Below are 18,118 nucleotides of genomic sequence, written 5' to 3'. Positions count from 1 at the left end.
TTTGTCTGTTGGACCTTGGAATTTGGTTTGTATATGTCTGGGTTGCCGTGTTTTATTCATTTTGCTATCAGTCGAGAATCTTGAGATGCATATATTCTTCCAGCTGAAGTAGGCCTTATTTTGTTCTTGTGTAGTTTTTCCTAATAGATTCTGGTGGAGCTGATTCTGCCTTGTAATGGTTCATTTGCATTACTATTTTGCTATCAGCTCCAGAAAGCCAGAATTCCTGAAAAGAACAGGTGTGAAAGTGTGTTTTGTTTTTTTTGATAAATAGGTGTGAAAGTGTTACTAAGCTTGAAACAGGATAATGAAATGTAATTTCCATTGCAAGGTTAGGATTTATTTTCTTGGATCTAACATTGACTTGGTCAAATATTTAGTAAAATGATTGATTAGTACAAGATTAAATAGTTAAAAACCAATAGTCACAAATGGTATTAAAAACCTAAGAAAGCTAAGCTCAACCACAAAAAAGCTTGGAAGAGGGAAAATAAATGGGTCAAAGTAAAACTTATTTGGATTCACGTGGGACGGGGTGAGTGTGTGTATGATGTAGATGAGACCTTTGCAATTTTGGTCTTGAATCTGATATCTAGGGAAGTTGACAATAGTATATAAACTCAAAAATAGGAGCACACTCCTAATCAATGAGGGACTCAGGGAAAGGGTAAGTGTGTAGAAAACCTACAAAGTTCCTTAGGCTCTTGATGGTGCACTCATGATAGTAGAGAAACGGAAGCCTAACACACCATCCTCAGCCATTTATTTCTGGAGAAGGTTTCAGTTTGGAATTTGGGTTCAGATTAATGATCTTACTTAGAATACCATGATATAAAGGTGGCACCATATTTGGGTTAGTATGATTGGCATATACGAGTATGTGACTTTGGATGAGAACATTCCTCGGAACATTAGGTTCCTGCAAATAGGGGTCAGATAGACCCTTGGCCTTGGTTACCAATTATGGTTGAGTTTCGGCTTGAAACAAATGATCAACAACTGCAAAGGGTCTAATGCTTTTATGAACTGGTTTTCAAACTTCGAAAAAGATGTGGATTGATAAGCCACACTTGACCTCGCTGTTGCTGTGAATTAGTTGAGGAGTACATGCTTTAAATTCGAATGAACTGGTTCAAAAAACTCTCAATTTCAAGTATGGTCTAGAATCTCTAGATATAAGGGTCCTGTTTTCAGATCAACTCTGAGCCTTTTTGATCACCAGAGTAGGTAATTGGCCTGAACCAGAAACTATCTACACATATGAACACTTCAAAAATGGGCTTTGGAACATGCATAGGATACAAGTTGAGCTCCTAAGAGAGGAAGATGTGCAAGTAATAGAGGAGGCCAAAGTGAGATGATTAATTCCAGGAATAGGTTAGAATCAGACTCTTCTGGACAGAATACGAATCCCAGTCTATAGTTCTTCAAGGGACACTGTGATATAGAGCTTGTAAGGTATGGAATTAGGCACCAAAAATTGTCTAAGAAATAAATTCATCCATTGAGCTCATTTGGATTCTTTTAGTTATAGAGACATAACACGATGAAAAACAAGAGAAATGATGGATATCCAAATGGCTTTTTGACTTGAGTCAATGAAAGGCCAATGTGAATATTTTTGAAATTTGAATCTAACGGTCATATTTTTAAAATTCAAATTCAAAGTCATATTTTTGAAATTCAAACCTAACGGTCATATTTTTGAAATTCAAACCTAACGGTCATATTTTTTAAATTAAAAGCCAACAGGTCCAACATTCACATTCTTTCTCTATAAATAAGATTATTTTTTCTCTAATTTTTATCTACTTCTACTCAGTTTTGTATTTCATTTAGTCTTTATTTTCTCTAAATGGATTTCTCTTTTGAACTTGATTTTCTTTTTTCAGTTGATGAGATCAATTCAACTCATCTTTTTCTGATGATGAGTTAGAACTTACTTTAGCTATTGCCATAGAAGAATTGAATAACAAAAAAGAATCAACATTACATCATGGTTCTATTTAACCCCACAGGTTCATTTGGTGTAATTCTTTGCAAGTGATTCAACTATTTTGCTAAATACTGGTGTATCCTCCCAATGTAATTCGGAGGAGGTTTTGAATGAATTATTTTCTCTTTTTAAGCTATTTTACCTCAACTGGTGCAAATGCTCTAACACCTCATTGTAGATTAAAATATTATTGATGTAAAACTTGGGTTGAATAAAGGATAGAAGTGTTGAGTTAACTTGTGTGCGGCCAATCGGTTTTAGCTTATAGAATAGCAGTTTTGAAGACTGATTGACTTGGCACAGACTATTGATGGGTAATAGATCTGTGTAGAGACTACAATCAGGTGCAAATGAAGAGGACCAAATTGCTCCATTGTCATTGAAGGCCGAAGGAGTCCAATATACATATTCGAATAAATGATAAAAAAGCACAATTACTAATGGAACTATTGTATAGAGCTTTTGTTAACTATAGCTAATTGGACTTATTTTCTTGTACTTAGTTTGATGGCTTTACCCATAACAATCTCAAACTATATTTAGTGTGGTCTAGATATAAAGGTCTTGTTTTCAGATCAATTGACCTCCAGAGTAGATAATTGACCTGAACCAGAAACTATCTACATATATGTCGAAAATGGGCTTTGGAACATGCATAAGATACAAGTTCAGCCCTTAAGACAGGAAGATATGCAAGCAATAGAGGAGGTCAAGTTGGAACCATTTAGGCCACTTAGCAAGAACAATAAGATTAATGCTATCCATTACTTAGCCATTTTGGACCAGTGGGCTAGATTCACAAAGTGAGATTATTAATTTCAGTAATAGGCTAGAATCAAACTCTTTTGGGACAGAGGATGAACCCCAATGGCCCAGTTTATAGTCCTTCAAGGGACAAAGTGTGATATAGAGCTGGAAAGGTATGGAGTTGGGCACCAAAAATTGTCTAAGAAATAAATTCGTCCATTTGGTTCCTTATAGTTATAGAGACACAGCAGAATGAAGAACAAGGGATAATGAATATCTAAATGGCTTTTTGACTGAAGTCAATGAAATTTGAATGGCCAATTATCATATTTTCAAAATTCAAACCTAATGGTCATATTTTTAAAATGCATGCCTAACAGTTATATTTTTAAAATTTGAATCCAACCGTCATATTTTTGAAATTCAAATCCAACGATCATAATTTTTAAATTCAAAGCCAACAAGCCCAACAATCACATACTTGCTTTATAAATAAGACAATTTTCTCTGTCTTTATTTTCCTTCAATCCCATAAGTTCATTTGGTGTAATTCTTTGTAAGGTACCAAAAGGCTTTGCCATGACTATATTGCTAAAACACTTATGGATCCTTTCAATATAGTTTAGAGGAGGTTTCAAATGAATAGTTCTCTTTTATGCTTTTTTACCTCAACTGGGTGTGAATACCCTAACACCTCATTGTGTGTAGATTAAAATACTATCCATGTAAAGCTCAGGTTGAATACAGGATAAAAGTGTTGAGTTACCTTTGTGTACGGCCACTAGGTTTTAGCTTATAGAATAGCAGTTTGGAAGACTGATTGACTTGGCACAGATGGGTGATGGATCTGTGCAGAGACTTCAATTAGGCGCTAAATGAAGAGAACAAATTCTAGTTTATTGAGATGGTTTTTCTTGGGGTGGAGTTACAAGAGCTTATAGACAAATAGGCAAAATTGGTCCATTGTCATTGAAGGCCGAAGGGTTACAATATATATATTCGAATAAACGATAAAAAGGCACAATTAGTAATGGAACTATTGGATAGAGCTTTTGTTAACTATAGCTAGTTGGAGTTTAAAAAAAAAAAAAAAAAAAAAACTATAGCTAGTTGGAATTATTTTCTTGTACATTGTTTGATGGCTTTACCCATAACAATCTCAAACCATGGGCCAAATGTGATGGAAACATTCATAATATTCCCCCATTTTGCTAGAATAATTCATTGATTTGAAGCTATGCAACTTATGCACCGCTCACGCAGACGAAAAAGTATCTAATACTGTTTAGGCTGTATGCAACATCACACTTACATGAATGACTTCATTTACATTCTTTGATTGATATATTCCACAGAATTGCAGGATTCAGTAACAAAAAACACCTTTTTCGGGTATGGGAGATGATGCCAGGAATATTTTCCTTCTTGATGATACATGGCTCATTGTGAAAAATCTATGGAAAATTTTCCTTCTGCCATGCATGATATGCCTTTCTGATTTCTACAAATCAGAAATAATGCCATCTTATTCGATTGATAATTTGAAACGGCTTCTGGCCTTCGATGCCAATCCATGCCATTTTGTTATTGATGTAGCTTGTGAGATCCAACAGAAAAATATGCATTGTGTAAACCTTAATTTATTTTGAAATGGTCAAAGGCATTATGAATTATCTACATTACATATAACCTTTATTTTTTGGAGTGAAGAACAATAAGAGACATGTAAGTGCTTGATCTACATGATTGAGTAACCTGGGCCACCACCGCCTTCTGGCACAGTCCACTCAATATTTTGCTTTGGGTCTTTAATATCACATGCCTGAAAATATTCAAGAAAAATTAGCACAACCTCAACTTGAGAGACAGAAACATCTAGTGTAAAAAGTAATAAATCTAGTCAAGCTGTGATAAATAGGATCTGTTTAATTTCTTAGGGTGTCCATATTCTAAATTTCATTTCTATTGTGACAGTTCCAGTCAAAATCTAATTAGTCATAAGCCTGATTTAACTCTTAATTCTAAAAAATAGTTGCCACTTCCAAGTTAATTGGGGTTCAAAGCAAAGAGAACCATAGAGCCTAGAATTTGACGGTGGACAAAGATACAGCTACAACTTGAACAAACAAAATGTCTTTTCATTTCTTCATCATCTAATGCATACATTAGATGCAGGTTGGAATGGCAAGCTACATTCCAAGTGCTTGTTTCGTGTGTGCAACTGCCTAGCAAAATGATTTACTATGTGCAAGGAAAAAACTTTACCAGAGAAAACAGGCCTATCAGGTAAATAAAAATATTTCCCTTTCTATAAAAATTCTCTTTCCAATTGTGTGCGTGTAGGCAATTTATATCACATATGCTAATCAACACAAAGATCCAACTACCTTCCAAATGGCCTCACATATTACCTTGCAGTGTAGGCAGTTTTGAGCATTGATCTGCAATTTTAGTTGACTCTTTTCATCTGGGTTATACCTACATTTCAAACAGAGATTGAAAAGATAATGTGAGATACTCCATTTATAGTAGATTTCTCAAAGCACAAACTGTCAAATTGCATATTACTCGTATACGCGTGCAGGACAATATCGTGACTCAGGTCCAGCATAGTCTGGCAAATTAACTTGTTCAGGAATCTTGGGGTCCCTCAAGCGAAGGTGAGCAGGTTGGTCATGTTCATGATTTGTGTTGCTCCTAAACAAACACATAAATACAAATATATCAATGCCAAGAAAATGAGAGAAATGAAGAAGAGGTAAACATAGGCATTTTTCCCAAATAAATCAAATTTCCTTGAATTCACCCTTTTTTTTTTTTTTTTTTTTTTTGATATTAGTAAAATGGCACACCAATTTTTACCTCTTTAAATGAAATCATGGTCTTTGTTTAGTTTGTTACCCAACCTAACAACCCAGGGCTACAATCCATATTTTTCACGATCCCATTATAAGAATAGGATTATGAGGTGTTTGGGTTGGAGCTTTCCCTTCCCTACAGTGTTTCTGTAAATAATGCTCCTCCTCATAAAGAGCAAGACAGTGTAGGATAAGCAAAAGCTATGGGTGCAAGATCCCTGTCCAGTAATGTTGTTATGGTATTAATTTTGCATGTGCATATAGGATAGCATCCTGCTGCACATCTTACGAGTCATGGGAGCACAGGATTCAAAAATAGGACACCCAAAAGTGGTACGAATTCTTTAGTGCAAGGCCAGATCAAGCATAGAGAACTAAATGTGGGCTCTTCAACATCGTCCTGTCATTGTAATATTTGGGAGCCTATAGAAAACACTTTTTCTATATGAGGTCCAAGTTCGCCATTCTTATAAAGAGTAGATGCGTTTAAGTACTTATTTCCCTTTTGAGAATGTTCATAAAAAAAAAAAAAAAAAAAAAAAAAAAAAAAAAAAAAAATCCCTTTGGAGTATCAAATTCAAAAGATTCTTATTACCAGAAGACTTCTTTTTGTGGATCTTCATAACTGTAAAGAAACTTCTTTTATGAACCATCACTTTGGAATTATTGTAAACATTTAATAACATGCACTCATAACTTTAATAGAATAAATACATCACATAAAAGTGATGCTGCAAGGTGCACTGAGGTAACAAAGAACTCACTCCACCACAAGCCTAACACATCAGTTTGGAAAATTGGATCATTATCCAAACCCAGTCAAGATTGTAAAATCTGCAACCTAACGGGGTGGGTGAAGTGGGTTCCCACATAACATGTTCCATTGCAAATTGCTGATTAAATTATACATAAATAAAAAAATTGAGAGCATATTCACTATTCAAAACCTGTGTAAAGAGGTTGGCACATCAAAAGACAAAACCCCATCTGGCTTTGGATATTGAATTGGAGAACATAACCTTGCAACCTGTGTCCATATTTGAGTGCATTGATCAGTAATTTTTTACAGTAAAATAAGTCAAATTTTGGCTATAGCATATGCTATATCATAAATCTCAATTCTAGTTCTTTGTTTCTCTTGGGCACAACTCAGACTGCATATATAATCTAATGCAGCCAATACATCTATCCTGAGATGTTCAATCAGTTTGTTACATTTAGATTAGCAAAATATTGCTGCCTGTGTGCATATTTGAGTGCGTTGATAAAAAATTGTTTACAGTAAAATAAGTCAAATTTTGGCTATAGCATATGCTAGATCATAAATCTCAAATCTAGTTCATTGTTACTCATGGGCACAGCTCAGACTGCACCTATAATCTAATGCTGCCAATACTTCTTTCCTGAGATGTTCAATCAATTTGTTAGAGCATCTCCAGCAGATTAGGTAAAGTTTTGTATTGTTTGGAAAATGAATAGTAACATTTACCTTTTAGCTACCCACTTTTTCAAATATACTTTCCAACAAATTCTCTATCTCATTTAAATATTATTTCTTTATTCATTATTTATTCTTTTTTTAACAATTACACATCTTCCGACATTTTTTTATTCAATACCTTATTATTATAATAGAAAAAAAATATTTGAAGAATGAACAGTAGCCCATCAAACTTGATGAGCTACTGTTCATGAGCCAAAAAAAATTCAGGATATGGATAGTCCATTGGATAATGAACAGTAGCCTATTTTGTAGGTTTACTCTCTAAAGTAGAGAGCATTTGGTGTTTAGCTCTCCTGTTGGAGATGCTCTTACATAAGCAAAATATTGATGATGTAATAAAATTATTGTATGATCAAGTGGTTGATCTTAGAAGGTGAATATGATAAAAAATAGCCAGAAGAAACCTTCTCCAGAGTCGGTGACAAGGATCATATGTTCATCAAGTTATTGGAGAATGAACGAATGATTTATATTTCAGTAGGGTGTGCATCAGGTGTCATATGACAAGAAACAAAAGCAATGCAGCCCATGAGTAATTGAGTACTATGGTGTAACAAAATCATGCATATTCTAATTGAAAAAACATATCTGGTTCTGATTAGCGCCTACAACCTCATTTTGTTGTGTATAATTGAATAATATACACAAATCAACATCATGGCCATTCACAGATTGCTGATATCATATCATATCCTAGGGTGAAGCTTGATTTTATTTGTTTCTTCCCCATCTAATGAACTTCTTTTTTTCCATCCAAAGTCATATCTGAACTGTGTTTATTTAAATAATTCACAACTTTAGTTTAACTATTTCATTCTATTCAGTGCTGAGTATCAACTTTGTCACTATGTGTGCAAGTGTAACTTGAATTCATGGTAGCCTTGGTAAAGTCTCCTTACCTTTGTTGCTTCATGATCAGGTATCCCATGCTTCAGTGTGAAGGGGGATCTTCCTTTCAGTATGTAGCTGCAAGCAAAAATATGGGTGAGTGAGTTTGCACTGAAAAAAGGCATTAAAAAAAAAGAAGAGTTTGCACTAAGAGAGAGAGAGAGAGAGAAGAACAAAGAACAATAAAAATGAATAATCTTCGTACACTCAAAATAATAAGTAGCATAATGAGCAGGATGTGAGATCTTACTGTTCTAATCCGCTAATGGCCAAGCCAGGAATAAGCCCATGTTCAAATGCCTATAATGATAAGGAAATATTTGTAAGATTATAGGTTACACTAATTATAATTTAAGTAAACATGAAAATCCATTTAGTGGCCATTGAATCTTTTTGTGCATCAAACAAACCCAGCTACCTCCCAGATCAATCAGAAATGGAGTGGAATGATTCTTTTGACCATCTGTCCAGTTAGACAAATAATGATTTATGGGCAATCTGCTCTAATATCCAATTGATACAGTCCATTTAGGAGGTGGCAAGTTGAGGTATAGTTTATGGATGTGTTTCAACTGTTGGAAGACATGTAAAGAAATCACGAAGTTTAAAGAGATGCACAGTACAACTTCAAGCTATAGATGGAAATCCAGGGAAATAATAGTTTTGAAATTAGAGGAGATAGTGAATTGCTTCTTACTGGTCGGTAGTTCCGAGCTCTGTATAGTTCTTCCCATATCCATGAGTTCTGTAAAGCATCCCAATATGTTTCCAGATTCAAGCCCTCTTGAAGTACACCAAATGTAGCTTCTGCTGCTAGCATTCCTTTAAGAACCAGGAAAATTAGAAAAAATGGCAGAATTTTAAGCAATCCTCTTAATTATTGCTAATAGGCAGGTTCCAGTTAGTTCAACTAGTAAAGTCTCTTATCTTTTGAATAAGAGATCTGAGGTTCAATCCTCCATCTACACCAAAAACCAATGATGTCTTGGTTTGATAATAGAGAACAATCATTATAGAGCGGATGCCATAAGTTTGAAATACTATCGTATCTATAAAAAATTATTGCTAATAGGCACACACGAAAATGTTGCAAATGCATCTAGAACTCTGAATTATGAATGAATATCCATTTACAGGAATATATTACTATATTTAATAAATCATTCCAAATAGACAGCAATGGTAGCCATTGGTGTAGAAAACCTAAATGAAATCATCTCTAATGTACCATGACATAACTTTACAGGAAGAAGAGCAAATGGCAACAAAAAATTTATATCACGTGTCCAGAAAAGAAGAGAATTCACATCTAATAATAATATATACAATTTACAAGAAGTAAATTTTTTTTTTAACATTGTAACAAAAATTACAAATATATTTATTTGTCTGTGACCACAAAAGGAAAAAAGCAAAGATGAGGCAAATTCATATTGAATCATGATAGATACAAAATGAAAGAAATAGTAAATCTACCAAAGCCATGGTTGGTCACAAGGACCAATAATTTCCTCAATCAAAAAATTGGTTTCAGCCACATGGAATACTGATTTGACCAATTAAAAAAACACTACACAAATTTCTATAGGAATATGCTCACATCCATAGTATCTGGACATGAATGAATGGGAAGCCAGTCCCTTTTTTGGTAGGTAAAAAAAAAAATTCAAACATGCATTGGTCTGAACCCGTGACTTCACCCTCCACAGTCCACCCCTAGTTTGACAAGGTGGAAATGCCACATGATCCAAACGCCATTGCTTCTGTTCCTCCCCCCTTCCCCCCAGTTCTTTCTAAATATCCAAGAAGATATGTAAGGAAACACTCTCATATACAGAGATAAAAATGAAAAAGAAAAGCACATGACCATTTTGATTCAAACTTTCCAAACTATTACACCGTTTATATTAATTTAAAATACCCTCAAATAGACATATTCAAGCAGCAATAAAGATTAAATAAAAGTCATCCAATTAGAATGTTGTGGTGGTACCCGATTTCATTGCAGTGTGAGTCCCCTTTATCTTTGGTACATTTAAGAAGCCAGCTGAGCATCCAATTATTGCACCTCCAGGGAAAACTGGATATGGAATAGACTGAAATTTAACTAGCATCATATTCATATTTGAATATCACATAATAACCAACAAAGAACGGCATATATCATTAGTAATTAACTGTTAAATCACTAATAGAAAATAAAGAACAGATGATTCTCCCTCCGGTATAGCTTATTTTTAACTTGATCGATAAATATAAGCACTCAATATATGAACAGTTTGTCCTTAGACCTTTCCACCTTTAACCACCGAGTAAAATTTTAATAAATTTATAACAGCAAGCAATCACATAAGAATTTGTTTGTTGGGGAAATCAAATATTCTATATATACTTGATCCACAAGACCACAATGGAGGCCACATGCAAGAAATTTAGAATTGACTTTCAATTATTCTACTATCTTGATGAGTTTCTTGTATATTGAAAGTGGATTAGGGGTTACTGGCATACCTGGAAGCCACCTTCATTCAAAGTGCGAGCACCATACTGGAGAACACTCCCACCTTCCAAGAGTGGTTTGATGGCTGGGTGATGTTTCAGTTTCTATAAGCAGAGAAACCAATAGTAGAACCGGGTAAGATTCCAAATACTTGTATCCACAGCTAAATGAACTACAGTAGGGATAGACATCATAACACATCCATGGAACTAACACAAGAAACCAAATGATGTATCATATAAATAGCCAAAAGATATTAGTGAATCTGCCCAGCCTAATGTTTGTCATATAAGGAAATCCACCCCAGATCACCCCTGGATTCACTTAAGTTCATTGCATGTCTCTCTTCTATCAATAACAGACCTTGTGGAAAATAATCATTAACTCTGTGTTTTTGATAGGGTAATAGATAGTCATTAAACTAGTTCCCATTCATGATGAGTTGTAGCTCAACTAGAATAGCTCCCAAATAGCAGTACTTATATGAAACAAATTATTTTAATTTGAGGTTGAAATGTAGCATTTATTATGTTTCAAAAAGAGGATTGATATTTTGAAAATAAATTAGGGTGTCAGTCAACATAAGCACCACCCTCATTCACCCCCCCACAAAAAAAAAAAAAAAACCCTTAAAACAAAGGAGATACTTCTCACCAACTGCAAACTAAAGTTCATGGTGGATCCTTCTCCAAACAAAAACTGCCCACCCAGAAAATGACATTACTTACGTAGGTGATGCGATGCTAATAGCTCAATATGAGCTAATGTTGAATCTATAAAATATATAGCTTGACCACAGAAGCTTGCAAATAGTTGGGATAGGAACAGTAGTACCGATGACTATACTGAGTTGAATTAATTGAATTCGTCATAAATTCTCAAAACTCATGAATTTCGCAGCTAGGTCTACCTGTCTTGACTTAGGAGTTAATGAAAAATTTTATAGGAATCCTTCGATAAAAAACTACTTCATTTTTTATTTTTTATTTATTTATTTATTTTTATCATATGTGAGTAATAGGATGCAGAAGCCAAATAAATTTTCACTGTTTCTGCAGCTAAAAATGCATTCCAGAAAATTTTTTATCCACAGCCCTTTTTGGCTATTTCCACCCACAATGTCAAAAAATGAATTTCTTCTAAATATTGATATCATTTTTCATAATTGCTCCATTTCCTAGAAATTACTTTAAAATAAATTATAGCCGCCTGCCTTTCAAGGCTATGGTTAAAAAAAGGGACAAAAAAAGGAGACATTTCCTTGAAATGCTTGAATGCACCACTGCTAATAATGTTATGTAGGAGTGCACAATGAGGGTTCAAAATACTGAATAGTAGCTTTTCAGGAGGTATTTTATGCTACAATATTTCTGTAAATCCCCTAACCCGCCCCCGAAAAAGAATATCTGTCTCCTGAGAAAACAGAAACTAGATCCCCCAGAATTATAATATAATTTTATACACATCTAAGAGAACATAATGCAATACTTTAGATCCATAAGCATATGCATAAAAGATATAGTATAATATTTACTTATTTTAAAAAAAGGGAAATAAAGATCTTTACCTGGAATTCCTCATAAGGGTTCAAAAAAGGGTTTTGATAATTCAAAGCAACCACCAAGCCAATAGCGATCTGCATGATCAAGAAAGACAATTTATGAATAAACGGGTTATTCAGATCAAGAATTTAGTAATGAAAGATTCATGTCAATGATATGCACTGAAACTTGTAGACATAGATGCACTTTTAAACAAATTCTATTAACTTCCATAACAAAATAGCTACATGCAAAGATGTGAATATAATGCCAAAAAAGCACTGCATATAGTTTGGATCACTAATAACTGAAAAAAATTTGCAAATAAGAACCATTTACCTGTCTATCTTGAAGGTGGTACAAAAATGATCCGCCATATGTCTTTTGATCCAAGGGCCAACCTAAAGTATGAATCACAGAACCAGGGTGGTGTTTGTCCTCCTCAATTTCCCAGACCTGAGTATGACACAGCATTTGAACTTGGGAACAAGCAACATAAACTTCTTGTATGCATTAAGTGAGTGAAAACTAAGGAAATTCTTCTCTTACAGCAAAGCATATTACTTGGGTGGGTAAGGTTTGATCAAATATACCAACTCATAATCATATTGATAAATCTTGATGGCACAACTGCTTAAAGATATATTTAAAGAGAAAGTTAGTAATTCTGCAACTATGCTTACAACTTTATTCAAGGGCTTGCCCATTGTTTAAGAATCAATTTTCCATATAATAACACCAATATAAAATTATGGAAGATTGTGCATCACTTAGCAGTAAGGGGGAACAAGTAGAAAACCAACTAGGCATAGAGACAAAAACAATCAAAATCACTCTTATATTAATACATATTAGGACTTAATAGCTAACATATGTAGTTTTTAACAAACAACCTCTAAAATTAAAGAAGTCAGATTTCATACATCCCAAAGTGAATAGATATGAAATGAATGGACTAGCACCCATTATGAGCTATAATTGGTAAAAAAACAGCTACCTCTTTAATTCCCAAAGCATAAGTCTGATGCTGAGCATGCCTTTTCTCTCTCAAGTTGTACTTTTTCATTATTTTCTGCAATGTAAAACAAAGAGGTCCTGCTGATATCACAATAAAGTTTGACCAGAAAGGGCTTCACATTTAAGAATATTGCACCTATTAAAGAAATAAAACGTTTTCTGCAGACCTCTGATATTGATCCCCGGCATCCCTCAGCTAGAAGCATTATACGTCCTGCATAGTATTCTCACATTTGCATATCAGTTTGTACCAACGTATGAAAACAGATAACTAGATCATTCTATGCAAAATATATATTGTACTAAAACCTACTTGTATGCTTGCATCTACCAATCAAGGTCATTGTCTGTGAGTATTTTACATTTTGAGAAGAATAATAACAAAAGAGAGGCAGGTGTCATTGTCTAAAATGTTTAATTAATGTCAAACATTTTACTGACGCAAATAGTGAAAATGTACATTTAAATATACAAAGTTGTTTATTTAAGTTAAAACCCATAATTTACCTACCAACCATCATGTAAAAGCTTGGAAAACTTGGTCAATCAAAACACTATAAGATGTCAAATGGTCATTAACAATGCTGGTCCCGCCTAAGATGCCTTGGATACAATCCTAGTTTTCGGCATCGTTTGCATGTGGTGGCCACTCTCAAGACTCAACCCACATAGAGTATTCCAACTAGTATTTCAGTTATTTGACGAGTCTAAAATGAAAATATCAATATCTAGTGAAAGCAGATGTGCTTTATAACAGAGTATGTGTGTGTGTGTGTGAGAGAGAGAGAGATGCCTTTCAATTCGACACCACGCTGGAAAATTTCCTTCTTTGAACCATCTTTGGCAACTCCCATATCATTAGTTGCAATGCCAATAACTGTGTCCTTTGCATCATATAAGATCTGACCAATTCCATAGCTTGTATTTAAGAAACTTTCCACTAGTATGTTGATTGGTAACAAGAGAGCAAAAACAAGAGTACCTCACTAGCAGCAAAGCCAGGATATATTTCAACCCCCAATTCTTCAGCTTTCGTCCCCATCCAACGTACTAACTGACTTAAACTACATCAGAGGGTCAACAAGAGGCTTGTTCAAAAAGATTTGAAACAATTAGATCAGAAAAGAAGGGTTGCATTGAAACATACATACTATGATTAAAGAGGCATCTAATAAGTAAAGTACAACAGAATCTATTGCCTTGAATGAAACAGGCAGTAACTTAGTAACGGTTGCATAACATGAGCAAACAAACAATCCTTTTTCTGTCAAAGAGATTCTATCATGAACCATCTTGACTAGCAAAAGAATTTCAGGGTTAACAAAAACCCAATTTCAGATATATATATATATATATATATATATATGTCAGTCTTCTTTCTGATTGTAGACTTAAGCAAAATCCTAGGGCACCAGCAAGCTTCTATTAATTCCACTGCAAATTAACTACTTACATGAAGTCAAGTTATCCAGGGAACAATGGATCAAAATGATTGTAGTGAGTTATAATAGGCACATAACAGAATCAAAGCCAGAGCTATTTCCAGGTAGATTTGGCAGCAAATGAAATGAAATCATCATGACATACATGCACATGGGGTCCTCTTTTTTGAAGGTTAAAAATAAAAGGCCAGCCAAAGAATGCAGTGTTTGGATTTTGAACATACATTTCTATATAAATGCTCCATGCATTATACAAGCATATACAAATACCTTATAACATAGTTTCCCTTGTTATCAAAAGGACAAGGAAGTGAAAATGCACGCTTCTTTGTAAGAAACCAAAACTTGTCAGAAGAAACAGGGACACTTATTGGTGCCTGCAGGTATATTTGGAAAAGAACATGGATTAAAATTCAATAGAAAACAAGTGGAATTACAATTAACAAATTCAGTTGATAGTGAGTTCCTCATGCTTTATCATTAACAGATTATCCCTCAACAGCTTTTCCTTCCACATTTAATTATGGCAAAATACATTGTTAGTCCCTAAACTTTAGTTCATGACCAATTTTTTTGTGCAGAACCATTGATCACATAAAGAAAATATAGAAGAACAGGATTTAATCATATGAACTACAAAGCATTACTCATATCTCACAATATATCTATCACTTGATAAATTTATATAATTGTAACTTCTCCAATATACATATAACAATGTGAATAAATTTACATATTTATGTTTTTTGATGGATAAATATGTTTCTGATAACAAAGACCTTGATGTTGATACATGCAATTGGAATTGAGAATTGGAAAGAGGGATTTCACCCTTGGATTAATTATTATACTTTGAACTTTTCCCTTCCAAAGGATAGCATGGCTGCTAACCTAAAAAATCCAGGCCATGATAGGTTGAAGCTGAGACCTCTATCTTTCATACTAGTACACAATCTTGAGTCTTTTCTGTATGTTTTTTGGCTACCTCATGTTCTTTTACATGAATTGGTATTTTTTAATGAAACTTTATCCTAACTATTTAAAAAAAAAAAAAAAAAGCTCCAGTAGGCAATAAGGCCATCAGTACATGAAAGTCTTCCTGGATTTTAAATGATACATCTTATGAGAAGTAAATGAAAAATCCTTTTTATTTTTTTATTTACAAGGTCCACATAGAGGGTGTAACCAATCTGATGTAGGAAACATACACAACAGAAGAAATGTGGCAGATTGGTCCCATCTTCCTAGAGTAAATTGTGTGATTTTCATATGCATAACCTAAGTTACAAAAGATTATATGAAACAGTTGTTAACATATAATTAATACGGAAAAATTTGAAGCAAAACTTGAGGAAGCAGAAACAGAAGAGAGAAAGAGAGAGACCTCTTCCTGTTTCCACTGTGGGAGAAGTTCATCCAATGCCCGGGGTTCAAAAACATTTCCAGAAAGGATGTGAGCACCTATTATGACATGAGAATAAAGAAGACTGTTGACATGGATTGTTTAAGGGCAATGACCTCATAAAAAGGACTTAAACAGTCTACTGTAGAAATATTGGGAAAAAGAAGAAGTTTTGATTGAGCTTGTTTATGTATCAAGAATGAGTCCTATTTTCATATTCCATAACATCCAGCAGTAACAGGAGAAGATAATATGAATTAAAGAAAAACCTTTTACCACCTATCTATGTGGCAAGACCTACCCAAAATAAACATCTATTTCAGGCAATGCAATTCTGTCAACAAATCTCTACTAAATCAGAATCCATGTCCATTGTTTGTCTTTTCCATAGCTCTGTAGAACCTCCACCTCAATTCTGCCTATGAATTACCATGTCAAATGGATTTTCTCTTATACTGTCTCCAACTAGTGCTAACTAACTTTTTAAAAATGCAATCTTATAGCATTAGCACCTTAACCTTATATTCATTTTTATCAGGCCATGTGAATATTGTTACTGACATTCTTAAATTACAAGAAGATTTACAGTTGACCAGGCCTACCATAATGCTAAACCTTGCCTCACACATGCTTTGCAATGCAAATGAAAATTAAAGTGATTCAAAAGCACCATACATGAAATGCAGGTTACAATAAGGTTTCCTCAGTGATGTCAAATTATAATTGAATCACATTTTTTTTTCTTTTCCCACGCACAATTCCAAAGATAAAGAAAAGAGACCGATCATTCAAATCACAAAAAGGTATTCAGAACATATATCAACAAAATTTAGTGAAGGAAATTAAAGAACAAAATAAAATGCACTCATTCAAAGTTGTCTTTACAGTTTCAATTACCAAAAAAAATTCGAACTCCTTTAACATGCTACGTCCCATTAAGCTAATCTTATCACCTTTTTCCAGACAAGATAACTAACTAGGTGACCATTAAGCCTGAATTAAACCAACATATTCAATCAAATTCAAACTTCAACAAATTGATATGAGAAACATACCCACTTCAGCACCTTTCTCAACAACACACACTGATAAATCAACCCCCTTTTCAATGCACATTTGCTTCAATCTTATCGCCGCCGATAACCCAGCCGGTCCTGCCCCAACAATAACAACATCATACTCCATAGATTCCCTGTCCGATTCACTACTGAAACTCCTCATTCCACTAACAGAACCCTGAACCCTCAAAACCCCACTTCCATTTCTCTCACAAGTTCTCAAATTTGCACAATTTAGCCAATACCCAGATGAAGAAACCTTACAAAAACCAATCTTGGAGCCGAAAGAACTGAAATTTCGATCAAAACGGTGGGAAAACGAATACCCATCTGGGGTTTTGGCTGGATTTATAGAATTGAATTGGTTTGAAGGAATCCCAGATGAATTTGAAGAGATGGGAGAGTTTGTTGGATTACAGAGATGGGTTTCTAAGTGAGTAAATGAACAGGATGATATAGAGCTGGATTTTCTGAGAGAATTGGATATGGATTTGGAGGAGATAGAGAGAAGCCTGAGCATGGTTGAGACTGAGAGACACTGTAATAAAGACTTTGTCACTGATCAGTGATGAGCTTGTTTGATTATGCAGCAGTGAGTTTGTTATGTATAATTATATATGCAGAAAGCAATGAGTTTGTGTGAAGAGTCGTGGACGTTTGTGCTGTTGAACAGGATATTACCGGTCTGAATTGATGGATAACTGACGTGCCAAGCCTATATATACTAGTTGGTTTTATTCCTATCTTATCTTGGGAAAATTATTGGGTAGACACGTAGGGGTGGCTCTTAGGTAGTTTGCGAGTGGGTGAGCATACTCTTTTACATTATCCAATAACAATTTTTTATCTGGTTATATATTTATGAAAAATTCTAACGAATATCTTAGGGAATTAATTAATAATCTATTTAAATTTTTTTTTATAAAAAAAGAAAAAAGTAATTAATATTTTGACAATTTTTTCTATTTTTCATCAAAGTGATATCAAAACTTTCTTAAAATAGATTGTTAATCAATACCCTAAAGGTACTGGTTAACATGACTTTATCTCTATTTATGGTTTGATAGATGAGTCTTTGTATAGTTTCATATGATACTTGACATGAGTTAAGCGATTTGAGTAATGACGCCTCAATGAATATGTCGTGCCCACAATAATAGTCTCA

General features: G+C 34.1%; 1 protein-coding gene across 1 annotated transcript; it reads right to left on the bottom strand.

Annotated features, from left to right (window-relative positions):
* Positions 1 to 3,835: 3,835 nt before the first annotated feature.
* Positions 3,836 to 17,656, bottom strand: LOC115963558 (electron transfer flavoprotein-ubiquinone oxidoreductase, mitochondrial). Its single transcript, XM_031082597.1, has 18 exons — positions 16,951 to 17,656; positions 15,878 to 15,954; positions 14,764 to 14,870; positions 14,034 to 14,115; positions 13,845 to 13,953; positions 13,219 to 13,265; positions 13,032 to 13,106; positions 12,374 to 12,490; positions 12,061 to 12,129; positions 10,505 to 10,597; positions 9,987 to 10,089; positions 8,691 to 8,815; positions 8,244 to 8,293; positions 8,005 to 8,071; positions 6,549 to 6,628; positions 5,312 to 5,440; positions 5,155 to 5,221; positions 3,836 to 4,565 (listed from the first exon to the last, which is right to left on the bottom strand). The coding sequence occupies exons 1-18, from the start codon at positions 17,471 to 17,473 to the stop codon at positions 4,482 to 4,484; spliced, it is 2,004 nt and encodes a 667-aa protein (XP_030938457.1). The 5' UTR covers positions 17,474 to 17,656; the 3' UTR covers positions 3,836 to 4,481.
* Positions 17,657 to 18,118: the final 462 nt, after the last annotated feature.

Source organism: Quercus lobata, chromosome 10, assembly GCF_001633185.2.
Source record: "Quercus lobata isolate SW786 chromosome 10, ValleyOak3.0 Primary Assembly, whole genome shotgun sequence".
In the NCBI taxonomy this organism is placed as follows: Eukaryota; Viridiplantae; Streptophyta; class Magnoliopsida; order Fagales; family Fagaceae; genus Quercus; species Quercus lobata.
The sequence above is the reverse complement of the archived record's forward strand: the minus strand, read 5'-3'. Positions and strand labels throughout refer to the sequence as shown.

Coding starts and splice junctions, on each gene's coding strand:
- LOC115963558 (XM_031082597.1), bottom strand. CDS start 17,473: ATGCTCAGGCTTCTCTCTATCTCCTCCAAATCCATATCCAATTCTCTC. Junction 14,871..15,877: donor CACAGTGGAAACAGGAAGAG/GTCTCTCTCTTT, acceptor ATATACCTGCAG/GCACCAATAAGTGTCCCTGT. Junction 5,441..6,548: donor GTGCCAACCTCTTTACACAG/GTTTTGAATAGT, acceptor GTGTTTGTTTAG/GAGCAACACAAATCATGAAC.